Source organism: Oncorhynchus tshawytscha, linkage group LG14, assembly GCF_018296145.1.
Source record: "Oncorhynchus tshawytscha isolate Ot180627B linkage group LG14, Otsh_v2.0, whole genome shotgun sequence".
In the NCBI taxonomy this organism is placed as follows: Eukaryota; Metazoa; Chordata; class Actinopteri; order Salmoniformes; family Salmonidae; genus Oncorhynchus; species Oncorhynchus tshawytscha.
Genome location: NC_056442.1, coordinates 59,935,716 through 59,955,510, shown reverse-complemented (window position 1 = coordinate 59,955,510; position 19,795 = coordinate 59,935,716). Strand labels below are relative to the sequence as shown.

The following is a 19,795-nucleotide window of genomic DNA, read 5'->3' as shown; positions in this document are numbered from 1 at the left end:
CAGCTCTCTATCCACCGGATGTGCACCAAACTCACTAAAAGTGGCAGTAATAAAGCCTCTCTTGAAAAAGCCAAACCTTGATCCAGAAAATATAAAAAACTAATCGGCCTATATCGAATCTTCCATTCCTCTCAAAAATTTTAGAAAAGGCTGTTGCGCAGCAACTTACTGCCTTCCTGAAGACAAACAATGTATACGAAATGCTTCAGTCTGGTTTTAGACCCCATCATAGCACTGAGACGGCACTTGTGAAGGTGGTAAATGACATTTTAATGGCATCGGACCGAGGCTCTGCATCTGTCCTCGTGCTCCTAGACCTTAGTGCTGCTTTTGATACCATCAATCACCACATTCTTTTGGAGAGATTGGAAATCCAAATTGGTCTACACGGACAAGCTCTGGCCTGGTTTAGATCTTATCTGTCGGAAAGATATCAGTTTGTCTCTGTGAATGGTTTGTCCTCTGACAAATCAACTGTAAATTTCGGTGTTCCTCAAGGTTCCGTTTTAGGACCACTATTGTTTTCACTATATATTTTACCTCTTGGGGATGTTATTCGAAAACATAATGTTAACTTTCACTGCTATGCGGATGACACACAGCTGTACATTTCAATGAAACATGGTGAAGCCCCAAAATTGCCCTTGCTAGAAGCATGTGTTTCAGACATAAGGAAGTGGATGGCTGCAAACTTTCTACTTTTAAACTCAGACAAAACAGAGATGCTTGTTCTAGGTCCCAAGAAACAAAGAGATCTTCTGTTGAATCTGACAATTAATCTTAATGGTTGTACAGTCGTCTCAAATAAAACTGTGAAGGACCTCGGCGCTACTCTGGACCCTGATCTCTCTTTTGAAGAACATATCAAGACCATTTCAAGGACAGCTTTTTATCATCTACGTAACATTGCAAAAATCAGAAACTTTCTGTCCAAAAATGATGCAGAAAAATTAATCCATGCTTTTGTCACTTCTAGGTTAGACTACTGCAATGCTCTACTTTCCGGCTACCCGGATAAAGCACTAAATAAACTTCAGTTAGTACTAAATACGGCTGCTCGAATTCTGACTAGAACCAAAAAATTTGATCATATTACTCCAGTGCTAGCCTCTCTACACTGGCTTCCTGTCAAAGCAAGGGCTGATTTCAAGGTTTTACTGCTAACCTACAAAGCATTACATGGGCTTGCTCCTACCTATCTCTCTGATTTGGTCCTGCCGTACATAACTACACGTACGCTACGGTCACAAGACGCAGGCCTCCTAATTGTCCCTAGAATTTCTAAGCAAACAGCTGGAGGCAGGGCTTTTTTATGGAACGGTCTGCCTACCCATGTCAGAGACGCAAACTCGGTCTCAACCTTTAAGTCTTTACTGAAGACTCATCTCTTCAGTGGGTCATATGATTGAGTGTAGTCTGGCCCAGGAGTGGGAAGGTGAACGGAAAGGCTCTGGAGCAACGAACCGCCCTTGCTGTCTCTGCCTGGCCGGTTCCCCTCTTTCCACTGGGATTCTCTGCCTCTAACCCTATTACAGGGGCTGAGTCACTGGCTTACTGGGGCTCTCTCATGCCGTCCCTGGAAGGGGTGCGTCACCTGAGTGGGTTGATTCACTGATGTGGTCATCCTGTCTGGGTTGGCGCCCCCCTTGGGTTGTGCCATGGCGGAGATCTTTGTGGGCTATACTCAGCCTTGTCTCAGGATGGTAAGTTGGTGGTTGAAGATATCCCTCTAGTGGTGTGGGGGCTGTGCTTTGGCAAAGTGGGTGGGGTTATATCCTTCCTGTTTGGCCCTGTCCGGGGTGTCCTCGGATGGGGCCACAGTGTCTCCTGACCCCTCCTGTCTCAGCCTCCAGTATTTATGCTGCAGTAGTTTATGTGTCGGGGGGCTAGGGTCAGTTTGTTATATCTGGAGTACTTCTCCTGTCCTATTCGGTGTCCTGTGTGAATCTAAGTGTGCGTTCTCTAATTCTCTCCTCCTCTCTTTCTTTCTCTCTCTCGGAGGACCTGAGCCCTAGGACCATGCCCCAGGACTACCTGACATGATGACTCCTTGCTGTCCCCAGTCCACCTGGCCGTGCTGCTGCTCCAGTTTCAACTGTTCTGCCTTCTTATTATTCAAACATGCTGGTCATTTATGAACATTTGAACATCTTGGCCATGTTCTGTTATAATCTCCACCCGGCACAGCCAGAAGAGGACTGGCCACCCCACATAGCCTGGTTCCTCTCTAGGTTTCTTCCTAGGTTTTGGCCTTTCTAGGGAGTTTTTCCTAGCCACCGTGCTTCTACACCTGCATTGCTTGCTGTTGGGGGTTTTAGGCTGGGTTTCTGTACAGCACTTTGAGATATCAGCTGATGTACGAAGGGCTATATAAATACATTTGATTTGATTTGTAGTTTCTACTACAAATGGGAACAAAGACAAGTATGTGAACAGATAAAGATGCAGCTTCACACCTCCTCGAACACCTGGAGTTTCACACTTTCACTTCCCACTTCCTCAAACACCTGGAGCTTCACACTTTCACTTCCCATTAGTCAGCTTATCACCCTGTACTATCAGTACCCACTAGTCAGATATCAACATGTACTATCACCCTGTACTATCAGCACCCACTAGTCAGATATCACCCTGTACCATCAGTACCCACTAGTCAGATATCACCCTGTACCATCAGTACCCACTAGTCAGATATCACCCTGTACCATCAGTACCCACTAGTCAGATATCACCCTGTACTATCAGTACCCACTAGTCAGATATCACCCTGTACTATCAGTACCCACTAGTCAGATATCACCCTGTACTATCACCCTGTAAAATTAGTACATACTAGTCAGATATCACCCTGTACTATCACCCTGTACTATCAGTACCCACTAGTCAGATATCACCCTGTACCATCAGTACCCGCTAGTCAGATATCACCCTGTACTATCAGTACCCACTAGTCAGATATCACCCTGTACTATCAGTACCCACTAGTCAGATATCACCCTGTACTATCAGTACCCACTAGTCAGATATCACCCTGTACTATCAGTACCCACTAGTCAGATATCACCCTGTACCATCAGTACCCACTAGTCAGATATCACCCTGTACTATCAGTACCCACTAGTCAGATATCGCCCTGTACTATCAGTACCCACTAGTCAGATATCACCCTGTACTGGTATCACCCTGTACTAGTATCACCCTGTACTATCACCCTGTACCATCAGTACCCACTAGTCAGCTATCACCCTGTACCATCAGTACCCACTAGTCAGATATCACCCTGTACTATCACCCTGTACTATCAGTACCCACTAGTCAGATATCACCCTGTACCATCAGTACCCACTAGTCAGCTATCACCCTGTACCACCAGTACCCACTAGTCAGATATCACCCTGTACTATCATACCCACTAGTCAGATATCACCCTGTACCATCAGTACCCACTAGTCAGATATCACCCTGTACTATCAGTACCCACTAGTCAGATATCACCCTGTACCATCAGTACCCACTAGTCAGATATCACCCTGTACTATCAGTACCCACTAGTCAGATATCGCCCTGTACTATCAGTACCCACTAGTCAGATATCACCCTGTGCTGGTATCACCCTGTACCATCAGTACCCACTAGTAAGATATCACCCTGTACCAACAGTACCCACTAGTCAGATATCACCCTGTACAATCAGTACCCACTAGTCAGATATCACCCTGTACCATCACCCTGTACCATCAGTACCCACTAGTCAGATATCACCCTGTACCATCACCCTGCACCATCAGTACCCACTAGTCAGATATCACCCTGTACCATGAGTACCCACTAGTCAGATATCAACCTGTACCATCACCCTGTACCATCAGTACATACTAGTCAGATATCACCCTGTACCATCAGCAAACACTAGTCAGATATCACCCTGTACCATCAGTACCCACTAGTCAGATATCACCCTGTACCATCACCACCCACTAGTCAGATATCACCCTGTACCATCAGTACCCACTAGTCAGATATCACCCTGTACTATCACCCATTACTATCAGTACCCACTAGTCAGCTATCACCCTGTACTATCAGTACCCACTAGTCAGCTATCACCCTGTACCATCAGTACCCACTAGTCAGCTATCACCCTGTACGATCAGTACCCACTAGTCAGATATCACCCTGTACTATCAGTACCCACTAGTCAGATATCACCCTGTACTATCACCCTGTACTATCAGTACCCACTAGTCAGATATCACCCTGTACTATCAGTACCCACTAGTCAGATATCACCCTGTACCATCAGTACCCACTAGTCAGATATCACCCTGTACTATCAGTACCCACTAGTCAGATATCACCCTGTACTATCACCCTGTACTATCAGTACCCACTAGTCAGATATCATCCTGTACCATCAGTACCCACTAGTCAGCTATCACCCTGTACGATCAGTACCCACTAGTCAGATATCACCCTGTACTATCAGTACCCACTAGTCAGATATCACCCTGTACTATCACCCTGTACTATCAGTAACCACTAGTCAGATATCACCCTGTACTATCAGTACCCACTAGTCAGATATCACCCTGTCTATAACCCTGTACTATCAGTACCACTAGTCAGATATCACCCTGTACCATCAGCACCCACTAGTCAGATACCACCCTGTACAGTCAGTACCCACTAGTCAGATATCACCCTGTACCATCAGTACCCACTAGTCAGATATCACCCTGTACCATCACCCTGTACCATCAGTACATACTAGTCAGATATCACCCTGTACAATCAGCACCAACTAGTCAGATATCACCCTGTACCATCACCCTGTACCATCAGCACCCACTCGTCAGATATCACCCTCTACCATCAGTACCCACTAGTCAGATATCACCCTGTACCATCACCACCCACTAGTCAGATATCACCCTGTACCATTAGTACCCACTAGTCAGATATCACCCTGTACTATCACCCATTACTATCAGTACCCACTAGTCAGCTATCACCCTGTACTATCAGTACCCACTAGTCAGCTATCACCTGTACCATCAGTACCCACTAGTCAGCTATCACCCTGTACCATCAGTACCCACTAGTCAGATATCACCCTGTACTATCAGTACCCACTAGTCAGATATCACCTGTACCATCAGTACCCACTAGTCAGATATCACCCTGTACTATCAGTAACCACTAGTCAGATATCACCCTGTACCATCAGTACCCACTAGTCAGATATCACCCTGTACCATCAGTACCCACTAGTCAGCTATCACCTGTACCATCAGTACCCACTAGTCAGATATCACCCTGTACTATCAGTAACCACTAGTCAGATATCACCCTGTACTATCAGTAACCACTAGTCAGATATCACCCTGTACTATCAGTAACCACTAGTCAGATATCACCCTGTACCATCAGCACCCACTAGTCAGATATCACCCTGTACAGTCAGTACCCACTAGTCAGATATCACCCTGTACCATCACCCTGTACTATCAGCACCCACTAGTCAGATATCACCCTGTACCATCAGTACCCACTAGTCAGATATCACCCTGTATCGTCACCACCCACTAGTCAGATATCACCCTGTACCATCAGTACCCACCTAGTCAGCTATCACCCTGTACCATCAGTACCCACTAGTCAGCTATCACCCTGTACCATCAGTACCCACTAGTCAGCTATCACCCTGTACCATCAGTACCCACTAGTCAGATATCACCCTGTACCATCAGTACCCACTAGTCAGATATCACCCTGTACCATCAGTACCCACTAGTCAGATATCACCCTGTACCATCAGTACCCACTAGTCAGATATCACCCTGTACTATCAGTACCCACTAGTCAGATATCACCCTGTACTATCACCCTGTACCATAAGTACCCACTAGTCAGCTATCACCCTGTATTATCAGCACCCACTAGTCAGATATCAACCTGTACCATCAATACCCACTAGTCAGATATCACCCTGTACCATCAGTACCCACTAGTCAGATATCACCCTGTACCATCAGTACCCACTAGTCAGATATCACCCTGTACTATCAATACCCACTAGTCAGATATCACCCTGTACTATCACCCTGTACCATCAGTACCCACTAGTAAGATATCACCCTGTGCCATCAGTACCCACTAGTCAGATATCACCCTGTACCATCAGTACCCACTAGTCAGATATCACCCTGTACCATCAGTACCCACTAGGCAGATATCACCCTGTACTGGTATCACCCTGTACCATCAGTACCCACTAGTAAGATATCACCCTGTGCCATCAGTACCCACTAGTCAGATATCACCCTGTACTATCAGTACCCACTAGTCAGATATCACCCTGTACCATCAGCACCCACTAGTCAGATACCACCCTGTACAGTCAGTACCCACTAGTCAGATATCACCCTGTACCATCAGTACCCACTAGTCAGATATCACCCTGTACCATCACCCTGTACCATCAGTACATACTAGTCAGATATCACCCTGTACAATCAGCACCCACTAGTCAGATATCACCCTGTACCATCAGTACCAACTAGTCAGATATCACCCTGTACCATCAGCACCCACTCATCAGATATCACCCTGTACCATCAGTACCCACTGGTCAGATATCACCCTGTACCATCACCACCCACTAGTCAGATATCACCCTGTACTATCACCCATTACTATCAGTACCCACTAGTCAGCTATCACCCTGTACTATCAGTACCCACTAGTCAGCTATCACCCTGCACCATCAGTACCCACTAGTCAGCTATCACCCTGTACGATCAGTACCCACTAGTCAGATATCACCCTGTACTATCAGTACCCACTAGTCAGATATCACCCTGTACTATCAGTACCCACTAGTCAGATATCACCCTGTACTATCAGTACCCACTAGTCAGATATCACCCTGTACCATCAGTACCCACTAGTCAGATATCACCCTGTACTATCAGTAACCACTAGTCAGATATCACCCTGTACTATCAGTACCCACTAGTCAGATATCACCCTGTACTATAACCCTGTACTATCAGTACCCACTAGTCAGATATCACCCTGTACCATCAGTACCCACTAGTCAGCTATCACCCTGTACCATCAGTACCCACTAGTCAGATATCACCCTGTACTATCAGTACCCACTAGTCAGATATCACCCTGTACTATCAGTACCCACTAGTCAGATATCACCCTGTACTGGTATCACCCTGTACCATCAGTACCCACTAGTAAGATATCACCCTGTGCCATCAGTACCCACTAGTCAGATATCACCCTGTACTATCAGTACCGACTAGTCAGATATCACCCTGTACCATCAGCACCCACTAGTCAGATATCACCCTGTACTATCACCCTGTACCATCAGTACCCACTAGTCAGATATCACCCTGTACCATCACCCTGTACCATCAGTACATACTAGTCAGATATCACCCTGTACAATCAGCACCCACTAGTCAGATATCACCCTGTACCATCAGTACCAACTAGTCAGATATCACCCTGTACCATCACCCTGTACCATCAGCACCCACTCGTCAGATATCACCCTGTACCATCAGTACCCACTAGTCAGATATCACCCTGTACCATCACCACCCACTAGTCAGATATCACCCTGTACCATTAGTACCCACTAGTCAGATATCACCCTGTACTATCACCCATTACTATCAGTACCCACTAGTCAGCTATCACCCTGTACTATCAGTACCCACTAGTCAGCTATCACCCTGTACCATCAGTACCCACTAGTCAGCTATCACCCTGTACCATCAGTACCCACTAGTCAGATATCACCCTGTACTATCAGTACCCACTAGTCAGATATCACCCTGTACTATCACCCTGTACTATCAGTACCCACTAGTCAGATATCACCCTGTACCATCAGTACCCACTAGTCAGCTATCACCTGTACCATCAGTACCCACTAGTCAGATATCACCCTGTACTATCAGTAACCACTAGTCAGATATCACCCTGTACCATCAGTACCCACTAGTCAGATATCACCCTGTACTGGTATCACCCTGTACCATCAGTACACACTAGTAAGATATCACCCTGTACCATCAGCACCCACTAGTCAGATATCACCCTGTACAGTCAGTACCCACTAGTCAGATATCACCCTGTACCATCACCCTGTACTATCAGCACCCACTAGTCAGATATCACCCTGTACCATCAGTACCCACTAGTCAGATATCACCCTGTATCGTCACCACCCACTAGTCAGATATCACCCTGTACCATCAGTACCCACTAGTCAGCTATCACCCTGTACCATCAGTACCCACTAGTCAGCTATCACCCTGTACCATCAGTACCCACTAGTCAGCTATCACCCTGTACCATCAGTACCCACTAGTCAGATATCACCCTGTACCATCAGTACCCACTAGTCAGATATCACCCTGTACTATCAGTACCCACTAGTCAGATATCACCCTGTACTATCACCCTGTACTATCAGTACCCACTAGTCAGATATCACCCTGTACCATCAGTACCCACTAGTCAGCTATCACCCTGTACTATCACCCTGTACTATCAGCACCCACTAGTCAGATATCAACCTGTACTATCAATACCCACTATTCAGATATCACCCTGTACCATCAGTACCCACTAGTCAGATATCACCCTGTACCATCAGTACCCACTAGTCAGATATCACCCTGTACTATCAGTACCCACTAGTCAGATATCACCCTGTACTATCACCCTGTACTATCAGTACCCACTAGTCAGATATCACCCTGTACTATCAATACCCACTAGTCAGATATCACCCTGTACTATCACCCTGTACCATCAGTACCCACTAGTCAGCTATCACCCTGTACTATCAGCACCCACTAGTCAGATATCAACCTGTACCATCAATACCCACTAGTCAGATATCACCCTGTACCATCAGTACCCACTAGTCAGATATCACCCTGTACCATCAGTACCCACGAGTCAGATATCAGCCTGTACTATCACCCTGTACCATCAGTACCCACTAGGCAGATATCACCCTGTACCATCAGTACCCACTAGTCAGATATCACCCTGTACTATCAGTACCCCCTAGTCAGATATCACCCTGTACTGGTATCACCCTGTACCATCAGTACCCACTAGTCAGATATCACCCTGTACCATCAGTACCCACTAGTCAGATATCACCCTGTACCATCAGTACCCACTAGTCAGATATCACCCTGTACCATCAGTACCCACTAGTCAGATATCACCCTGTACTATCAATACCCACTAGTCAGATATCACCCTGTACTATCACCCTGTACTATCAATACCCAGTAGTCAGATATCACCCTGTACCATCAGTACCCACTAGTCAGATATCACCCTGTACCATCAGCACCCACTAGTCAGATATCACCCTGTACCATCAGTACCCACTAGTCAGATATCACCCTGTACCATCAGTACCCACTAGTCAGATATCAGCCTGTACTATCACCCTGTACTATCAGCACCCACTAGTCAGATATCACCCTGTACTATCAATACCCACTAGTCAGATATCACCCTGTACTATCACCCTGTACTATCAATACCCACTAGTCAGATATCACCCTGTACCATCAGTACCCACTAGTCAGATATCACCCTGTACCATCAGCACCCACTAGTCAGATATCACCCTGTACCATCAGTACCCACTAGTCAGATATCACCCTGTACCATCACCCTGTACTATCAATACCCACTAGTCAGATATCACCCTGTACTATCACCCTGTACTATCAATACCCACTAGTCAGATATCACCCTGTACCATCAGTACCCACTAGTCAGATATCACCCTGTACCATCAGTACCCACTAGTCAGATATCACCCTGTACCATCAGTACCCACTAGTCAGATATCACCCTGTACCATCACCCTGTACCATCAGTACCCACTAGTCAGATATCACCCTGTACTATCACCCTGTACTATCAGTACCCACTAGTCAGATATCACCCTGTACCATCAGTACCCACTAGTCAGATATCACCCTGTACTATCAGTACCCACTAGTCAGATATCACCCTGTACTATCACCCTGTACTATCAATACCCACTAGTCAGATATCACCCTGTACTATCAATACCCACTAGTCAGATATCACCCTGTACTATCACCCTGTACTATCAATACCCACTAGTCAGATATCTTTCAGTAATTTGGACATCTTGAAATGTTATAGTGCAGTATTTCACAAGTCAATTTGTTTTTCATGAAAGCGAGTCGTCTATTGCTAAACAACAAACTCTCCGTTGAAGAATCCCTACTGTTGACCAAATTATTGACGAAAGTGAGTAGACTTTGGTTTCCGAACTGCGGCATGTCTCTGAAAAACCCTTGCCGAAGACCAAAACGCCCCAAAATATAATTATAATATATGCACAACCGATTCCAAACTGCATCGGATGGGAAGTATGCAAACGCCTTAAGAGCGGAGTGTGTTGGTGCGTATCTTTTCAGTGTGGGTAGCTGCGTATCTTTTCAGTGTGGGTAGCTGCGTATCTTTTCAGTGTGTGTATCTTTTCAGTGTGGGTAGCTGCGTATCTTTTCAGTGTGGGTAGCTGCGTATCTTTTCAGTGTGGGTATCTTTTCAGTGTGGGTAGCTGCGTATCTTTTCAGTGTGTGTATCTTTTCAGTGTGGGTAGCTGCGTATCTTTTCAGTGTGGGTAGCTGCGTATCTTTTCAGTGTGCTTATCTTTTCAGTGTGGGTAGCTACGTATATTTTCAGTGTATCTTTTCAGTGTATCTTTTCAGTGTGGGTAGCTGCGTATCTTTTCAGTGTGGGTAGCTGCGTATCTTTTCAGTGTGTGTATCTTTTCAGTGTGGGTAGCTGCGTATCTTTTCAGTGTGGGTAGCTGCGTATCTTTTCAGTGTGGGTAGCTGCATATCTTTTCAGTGTGTGTATCTTTTCAGTGTGGGTAGCTGCGTATCTTTTCAGTGTGGGTAGCTGCGTATCTTTTCAGTGTGGGTATCTTTTCAGTGTGTGTAGCTTTTCAGTGTGGGTATCTTTTCAGTGTGTGTAGCTGCGTATCTTTTCAGTGTGGGTAGCTGCGTATCTTTTCAGTGTGCTTATCTTTTCAGTGTGGGTAGCTGCGTATCTTTTCAGTGTATGTATCTTTTCAGTGTGGGTAGCTGCGTATCTTTTCAGTGTGGGTAGCTGCGTATCTTTTCAGTGTGGGTAGCTGCGTATCTTTTCAGTGTGTGTAGCTGCGTATCTTTTCAGTGTGTGTATCTTTTCAGTGTGGGTAGCTGCGTATCTTTTCAGTGTGGGTAGCTGCGTATCTTTTCAGTGTGTGTAGCTGCGTATCTTTTCAGTGTGGGTAGCTGCGTATCTTTTCAGTGTGAGTATCTTTTCAGTGTGTGTAGCTGCGTATCTTTTCAGTGTGGGTAGCTGCGTATCTTTTCAGTGTGAGTATCTTTTCAGTGTGTAGCTGTATCTTTTCAGTGTGGGTAGCTGCGTATCTTTTCAGTGTGGATAGCTGCAAATCTTTTCAGTGTGGGTATCTTTTCAGTGTGAGTAGCTGCGTATCTTTCAGTGTGGGTAGCTGCGTATCTTTTCAGTGTGCGTAACTTTTCGGTGTGGGTAGCTGCGTAACTTTTCAGTGTGGGTAGCTGCGTATCTTTTCAGTGTGGGTATCTTTTCAGTGTGGGTAGCTGCGAATCTTTTCAGTGTGGGTAGCTGCGAATCTTTTCAGTGTGGGTATCTTTTCAGTGTGAGTAGCTGAATCTTTTCGTATCTTTTCAGTGTGGGTATCTTTTCAGTGTGGGTAGCTGCGTATCTTTTCAGTGTGGGTAGCTGCGTATCTTTTCAGTGTGAGTATCTTTTCAGTGTGTGAAGCTGCGTATCTTTTCAGTGTGAGTATCTTTTCAGTGTGGATAGCTGCGTATCTTTTCAGTGTGAGTATCTTTTCAGTGTGGGTAGCTGTGTATCTTTTCAGTGTGAGTATCTTTTCAGTGTGTGAAGCTGCGTATCTTTTCAGTGTGAGTATCTTTTCAGTGTGGGTAGCTGCGTATCTTTTCAGTGTGAGTATCTTTTCAGTGTGGGTAGCTGCGTATCTTTTCAGTGTGGGTAGCTGCGTATCTTTTCAGTGTGAGTATCTTTTCAGTGTGGGTATCTTTTCAGTGTGGGTAGCTGCGTATCTTTTCAGTGTGGGTATCTTTTCAGTGTGTGAAGCTGACCTGCTCCAGTTGTTTGGTCCGTGGGACGTTCTGCTGGTGGAACAGGAGAATAGAGTCTGAGTGGCCGTGCATCACTGATTCAGCAGCACTGAGAGACAGACAGATAACACAGGGTTAAGACTTCAGAGTAGCTACTAGACCCACAGTGCTGTTGATGCTTCTCTCTATAACAGCTTAATGCAAAAGGGCCTACTTTACCTGGGTAACTACTGGGTAACTACTTTACCTGGGTTAGGGGGTACTACTTTACCTGGGTTACCACTTTACCTGGGTTAGGGGGTACTACTTTACCTGGGTTACCACTTTACCTGGGTTAGGGGGTACTACTTTACCTGGGTTACCACTTTACCTGGGTTAGGGGTTACCACTTTACCTGGGTTAGGGGTTACCACTTTACCTGGGTTAGGGGTTACCACTCCACCTGGGTTCGGGGGTACTACTCCACCTGGGTTCGGGGGTACTACTCCACCTGGGTTCGGGGTACTACTCCACCTGGGTTCGGGGTACTACTCCACCTGGGTTCGGGGTACTACTCCACCTGGGTTCGGGGGTACTACTCCACCTGGGTTAGGGGTACTACTCCACCTGGGTTAGGGGTACTACTCCACCTGGGTTAGGGGTACTACTCCACCTGGGTTAGGGGTACTACTCCACCTGGGTTAGGGGGTACTACTCCACCTGGGTTTGGGGGTACTACTCCACCTGGGTTTGGGGGTACTACTCCATCTGGGTTTGGGGGTACTACTCCATCTGGGTTTGGGGGTACTACTCCACCTGGGTTTGGGGGTACTACTCCACCTGGGTTAGGGGTACTACTCCACCTGGGTTAGGGGTACTACTCCACCTGGGTTAGGGGTACTACTCCACCTGGGTTAGGGGTACTACTCCACCTGGGTTGGGGGGTACTACTCCATCTGGGTTAGGGGTACTACTCCACCTGGGTTAGGGGTACTACTCCATCTGGGTTAGGGGGTACTACTCCATCTGGGTTAGGGGTACTACTCCATCTGGGTTTGGGGGTACTACTCCATCTGGGTTTGGGGGTACTACTTCACCTGTTGTTTATTTTGTACTAAAATGACTAAACATGACAAGACCAGATCAGAAAAATTGATTTGTTCAATTCGTGCACTTTTCTGCTCAGCATTTTTGTGTGAAGAGCCTTTTATCTCACCACGCGAGGTGTGTGTGCACATCGGTGTGTTCATATTGTGTGTGCATGTCTCACCTGTTGGCCAGGCTGGTAGTGAAGACATAGACCACCTGCTGAGCGGGGCGAGGCATCTCTGACCTTTGACCTCCTGGTCCCAGACCACGCCCCATCCCAGGGGTCAGAGCTGGGTCAGGGGGGAGGGGCACTGGCCCAGCTTTGGAGGATGGGCCGGAGAGACCCTGGAGAGGCCCTGATGACATCACAGAGAGAAGAGGCAAAGGCAGGATTATAGTGTGTGTCCCAAATGGCCCATAGGACACTATATACAGTAGGGCATAGGGCGGGCCCTGGTCAATAGTAGGGCACTATATACAGTAGGGCATAGGGCGGGCCCTGGTCAATAGTAGGGCACTATATACAGTAGGGCATAGGGTGGGCCCTGGTCAATAGTAGGGCACTATATAGGGTGAGTCCTGGTCAATAGCTTTCTCTGCCCTTAACCTTGTTCTGAACACCTCCAAAATCAAAGGTCATGTGATTTGGTAAGAAGAATGCCCCTCTCCCCACCGGTGTGATTACTACCTCTGAGGGTTTAGAGCTATACAAGTCCTTGGTCCTACAAGTCCTTGGGAGTATGGCTAGACGGTACACTGTCCTTCTCTCAGCACATATCCAAGCTGCAGGCTAAAGTTAAATCTAGACTTGGTTAAATCTAGACTTAGTTTGGCAGCTGGGGTGAACCAGGAGCGATTACGATAGAGGAAACTAACTCTGACTCAGATGACCATCCTACCCATGCTAGATTACGGAGACATAATTTATAGATCAGCAGGTAAGGGTGCTCTAGAGCGGCTAGATGTTCTTTACCATTCGGCCATCAGATTTGTCACCAATGCTCCTTATAGGACACATCACTGCACTCTGTACTCCTCTGTAAACTCCCCCCTATCTGAGGTGGCAGGGTAGCCTAGTGGTTAGAGCGCTGGACTAGTAACCGAAAGGTTGCAAGTTCAAATCCCCAAGCTGACAAGGCACAAATCTGTCGATCTGCCCCTGAACAGGCAGTTAACCCACTGTTCCTAGGCTGTCATTGAAAATAAGAATTTGTTCTAAACTGACTTGCCTAGGAGCGACTTGCCTAAAGCTGTAAAAAAAAATCTGTTCTAGTTTAAGTAAAATATAAATAAATGTCTACTGCAGCCCTCACCCTCCACATACAACACCCATCAAATTCTGTTAAAGATCCCCAAAGCACACACATCCCACACACAGTCTTTTCAGTTCGCTGCAGCTAGCGACTGGAACGAGCTGCAACAAACACTCAAACTGGACAGTTTTATCTCTTCATTCAAAGACTCAATCTTGGTCACACTTACTGACAGTTGTGGCTGCTTTGTGTGATGTATTGTTGTCTCTTCTTGACCTTTGTGCTGTTGTATGTTCCCAATAATGTTTGTACCCTGTTTTGTGTTGCTACCATGTTGTTGTCATGTTGTGATGCTACCATGTTGTGTTGCTACCATGTTGTGCTGCTACCATGTTGTCATGTTGTGTTGCTACCATGTTGTGTTGCTTCCATGTTGTTGTCATGTTGCGTTGTTACCATGTTGTGTTGTCATGTGTTGCTACCATGTTGCGTTGCTTCCATGTTGAGTTGCTTCCATGTTGCGTTGCTTCCATGTTGAGTTGCTTCCATGTTGTGTTGCTTCCATGTTGAGTTGCTTCCATGTTGTTGTCATGTTGTGTTGCTACCATGTTGTGTTGCTACCATGTTGTGTTGCTACCATGTTGTGTTGCTACCATGTTGCGTTGCTACCATGTTGCGTTGCTTCCATGTTGCGTTGCTTCCATGTTGTTGTCATGTTGCGTTGCTACCATGTTGCGTTGCTTCCATGTTGTTGTCATGTTGCGTTGCTACCATGTTGCGTTGCTACCATGTTGTGTTGGTACCATGTTGTGTTGCTTCCATGTTGTTGTCATGTTGCGTTGCTACCATGTTGTGTTGCTACCATGTTGTGTTGTCATGTGTTGCTACCATGTTGTGTTGCTTCCATGTTGTGTTGCTTCCATGTTGTGTTGCTTCCATGTTGCGTTGCTTCCATGTTGCGTTGCTTCCATGTTGCGTTGCTTCCATGTTGCGTTGCTTCCATGTTGCATGTTGCTACCATGTTGTGTTGCTACCATGTTGTGTTGCTACCATGTTGTGTTGCTACCATGTTGCGTTGCTACCATGTTGCGTTGCTACCATGTTGTGTTGCTTCCATGTTGTGTTGCTTCCATGTTGTTGTCATGTTGCGTTGCTACCATGTTGCGTTGCTACCATGTTGTGCTGCTACCATGTTGTGTTGCTTCCATGTTGTTGTCATGTTGCGTTGCTACCATGTTGTGTTGTCATGTGTTGGTGTAGACCTTACAGTGAAATGCTGAATACAACAGGTGTATTGTGTAAAGATGGCGTATTGTGTAAAGATGGCGTATTGTGTAAAGATGTGTTATGTAAAGATGGCGTATTGTGTAAAGATGGCGTATTGTGTAAAGATGGCGTATTGTGTAAAGATGGCATATTGTGTAAAGATGGCGTATTGTGTAAAGATGTGTTATGTAAAGATAGCGTATTGTGTAAAGATGGTGTATTGTGTAAAGATGGTGTATTGTGTAAAGATGGCGTATTGTGTAAAGATGGCATATTGTGTAAAGATGGCGTATTGTGTAAAGATGTGTTATGTAAAGATAGCGTATTGTGTAAAGATGGCGTAGTGTGTAAAGATGGCGTATTGTGTAAAGATGGCATATTGTGTAAAGATGGCGTATTGTGTAAAGATGTGTTATGTAAAGATAGCGTATTGTGTAAAGATGGCGTATTGTGTAAAGATGGTGTATTGTGTAAAGATGGTGTATTGTGTAAAGATGTGTTATGTAAAGATGTGTTATGTAAAGATAGCGTATTGTGTAAAGATGGCGTATTGTGTAAAGATGGCGTATTGTGTAAAGATGGCGTATTGTGTAAAGATGTGTTATGTAAAGATGGCGTATTGTGTAAAGATGTGTTGTGTAAAGATGGCGTATTGTGTAAAGATGTGTTGTGTAAAGATGGCGTATTGTGTAAAGATGTGTTATGTAAAGATGGTTATGTAAAGATTGTGTAAAGATGTGTTATGTAAAGATGGTGTATTGTGTAAAGATGTGTTATGTAAAGATGGTGTATTGTGTAAAGATGTGTTATGTAAAGATGGCGTATTGTGTAAAGATGTGTTATGTAAAGATGGCGTATTGTGTAAAGAAGTAAATGGCGTATTGTGTAAAGATGTGTTGTGTAAAGATGTATTGTGTAAAGATGTGTTATGTAAAGATGGCGTATTGTGTAAAGATGTGTTATGTAAAGATGGCGTATTGTGTAAAGATGTGTTATGTAAAGATGGCGTATTGTGTAAAGATGGCGTATTGTGTAAAGATGTGTTATGTAAAGATGGCGTATTGTGTAAAGATGTGTTATGTAAAGAATTATATATAATGCCACTTTGTATTTGTAGTCAGTGTCACATTCATTCTGAAGTTATACTGATGGATTTGGGAGGATTTATTTTATTTTTGTATTGTATATGAAGTTTGTATTCCCCACCTTCCCCAACATTAATTAATAGATAAATAGAATAGATAACTAGATTAGATAACTAGATTAGATAACTAGATTAGATAACTAGATTAGATAACTAGATTAGATAACTAGATTAGATAAATAGAATAGATAAATAGAATAGATAAATAGATTAGATAAATAGAATAGATAAATAGAATAGATAACTAGATTAGATAACATTAGATTAGATAACTAGATTAGATAACTAGATTAGATAACTAGATTAGATAACTAGATTAGATAACTAGATTAGATAACTAGATTAGATAAATAGAATAGATAAATAGAATAGATAAATAGATTAGATAAATAGAATAGATAAATAGAATAGATAACTAGATTAGATAAATAGAATAGATAAATAGATTAGATAAATAGATATTTAAAATGTGTTCACTATCCATACAGTAGGTGGCAGCAATACACCAATAGGTGAGGTCTGTCATGAACCTTAAAGAACTCTCCTGCACGTATCATTTGACCTCTATTAGGTTTGCGTCACAGTATCCAATGTGAGTAAAACATGAAATATTGTTTACTTTCTATTTCATCTGTATCGATTTTAAGATGAGCTGCTGTGTAATTAGCAGTAGAATGCCACGTGTGGATATGGGGAGGGGTTCTTTGCATGTGTACTGAAATGATCAGATGGTTATAGGTTTTGTTCTCTGTCTATTTCTTAGCACTTAGTTAATCATGGAACTATGATTGGTAGTTAGTTAGTAGTAGTAACTTAGTTAATCATGGAACTATGATTGGTAGTTAGTTAGTAGTAGTAACTTAGTTAATCATGGAACTATGATTGGTAGTTAGTTAGTAGTAGTCACTTAGTTAATCATGGAACTATGATTGGTAGTTAGTAGTAGTCACTTAGTTAATCATGGAACTATGATTGGTAGTTAGTTAGTAGTAGTCACTTAGTTAATCATGGAACTATGATTGGTAGTTAGTTAGTAGTAGTCACTTAGTTAATCATGATTGAGAGAAGAAAATAAAACTGCAACTCAACCTTTTTTAATTGAACCTTTAACAAGGTTGGTTGGGAACAGTGGGCCTAGGAACAGTGGGCCTAGGAACAGTGGGCCTAGGAACAGTGGGCCTAGGAACAGTGGGTCTAGGAACAGTGGGTCTAGGAACAGTGGGTTAACTGACTTGTTCAGGGGCAGAACGACAGATTTTTACATTGTCAGCTCGGGGATTCGATCTTGCAACCTTCCGGTTACTAGTCCAACGCTCTAACCACTAGGCTATCTGCCGCCCCAAGTCGCCTGTCCCTGTATCAGCCCAGTCTCTCTCCCTGTATTAGCCCAGTCGCTCTCCCTGTCCCAGCCCAGTCTCTCTCCCTGTATCAGCCCAGTCTCTCTCCCTGTATCAGCCCAGTCTCTCTCCCTGTCCCAGCCCAGTCTCTCTCCCTGTCCCAGCCCAGTCTCTCTCCCTGTCCCAGCCCAGTCTCTCTCCCTGTCCCAGCCCAGTCTCTCTCCCTGTCCCAGCCCAGTCTCTCTCCCTGTCCCAGCCCAGTCTCTCTCCCTGTCCCAGCCCAGTCTCTCTCCCTGTCCCTGTATCAGCACAGTCTCTCCCTGTCCCTGTCCCAGCCCAGTCTCTCTCCCTGTCCCTGTATCAGCACAGTCTCTCTCCCTGTCCCTGTATCAGCACAGTCTCTCTCCCTGTATCAGCACAGTCTCTCTCCCTGTCCCTGTATCAGCCCAGTCTCTCTCCCTGTCCCAGCCCAGTCTCTCTCCCTGTCCCAGCCCAGTCTCTCTCCCTGTCCCTGTATCAGCACAGTCTCTCTCCCTGTCCCTGTATCAGCACAGTCTCTCTCCCTGTTCCTGTATCAGCCCACCCCAATCACTGAAGCTGGAGACTCATATCTCCCTCACTAACTTTAAGCATCAGCTATCAGAGCAGCTTATAGATAATCGCACCTGTACATAGACCATCTGTAAATAACCGATCCAACAACCTCATCCCCATATTGTTATTTATTTTATTTATATATATTTTTTTTTTGTTGCTCCTTTGCAACCCAGTATCTCTACTTGCACATTCATCTTTTGCACATCTATCACTCCAGTGTTAATTGCTATATTGTAATTATTTCACCACTATGGCCTATTTATTGCCTTACCTCCCTTATCTTACCTCATTTGCACACACTGTATATAGACTTTTCTATTGTGTTATTGACTGTACGTTTGTTTATTCCATGTGCAACTCTGTGTTGTTGTTTGTGTCGCACTGCTTTGCTTTATCTTGGCCAGGTCGCAGTTGTAAATGAGAACTTGTTCTCAACTAGCCTACCTGGTTAAATAAAGGTGATCTGGCGTCTACCTGGTTAAATAAAGGTGATCTGGTCTACCTGGTTAAATAAAGGTGATCTGGCGTCTACCTGGTTAAATAAAGGTGATCTGGCGTCTACCTGGTTAAATAAAGGTGATCTGGCGTCTACCTGGTTAAATAAAGGTGATCTGGCGTCTACCTGGTTAAATAAAGGTGATCTGGCGTCTACCTGGTTAAATAAAGGTGATCTGGCGTCTACCTGGTTAAATAAAGGTGATCTGGCGTCTACCTGGTTAAATAAAGGTGATCTGGCCTACCTGGTTAAATAAAGGTGATCTGGTCTACCTGGTTAAATAAAGGTGATCTGGTCTACCTGGTTAAATAAAGGTGATCTGGTCTACCTGGTTAAATAAAGGTGATCTGGTCTACCTGGTTAAATAAAGGTGATCTGGTCTACCTGGTTAAATAAAGGTGATCTGGCTGGTCTACCTGGTT

The 19,795-nt window shown here is 44.8% G+C and overlaps 1 protein-coding gene across 4 annotated transcripts in view; it reads right to left on the bottom strand.

Moving 5' to 3' along the window:
• bcl9l (bcl9 like) overlaps positions 1-19,795 on the bottom strand; it is a 95,945-nt gene that overhangs the window by 13,101 nt on the left and 63,049 nt on the right. For all 4 annotated transcript variants that reach the window (XM_042297773.1, XM_042297774.1, XM_042297775.1 and 1 more), the window contains 2 exons: positions 13,462-13,636; positions 12,234-12,321 (listed from right to left, as the gene is read on the bottom strand). In XM_042297773.1, the coding sequence (XP_042153707.1) occupies positions 12,234-12,321; positions 13,462-13,636 (263 nt within the window). The remainder of the gene's footprint in view (positions 1-12,233; positions 12,322-13,461; positions 13,637-19,795) is intronic.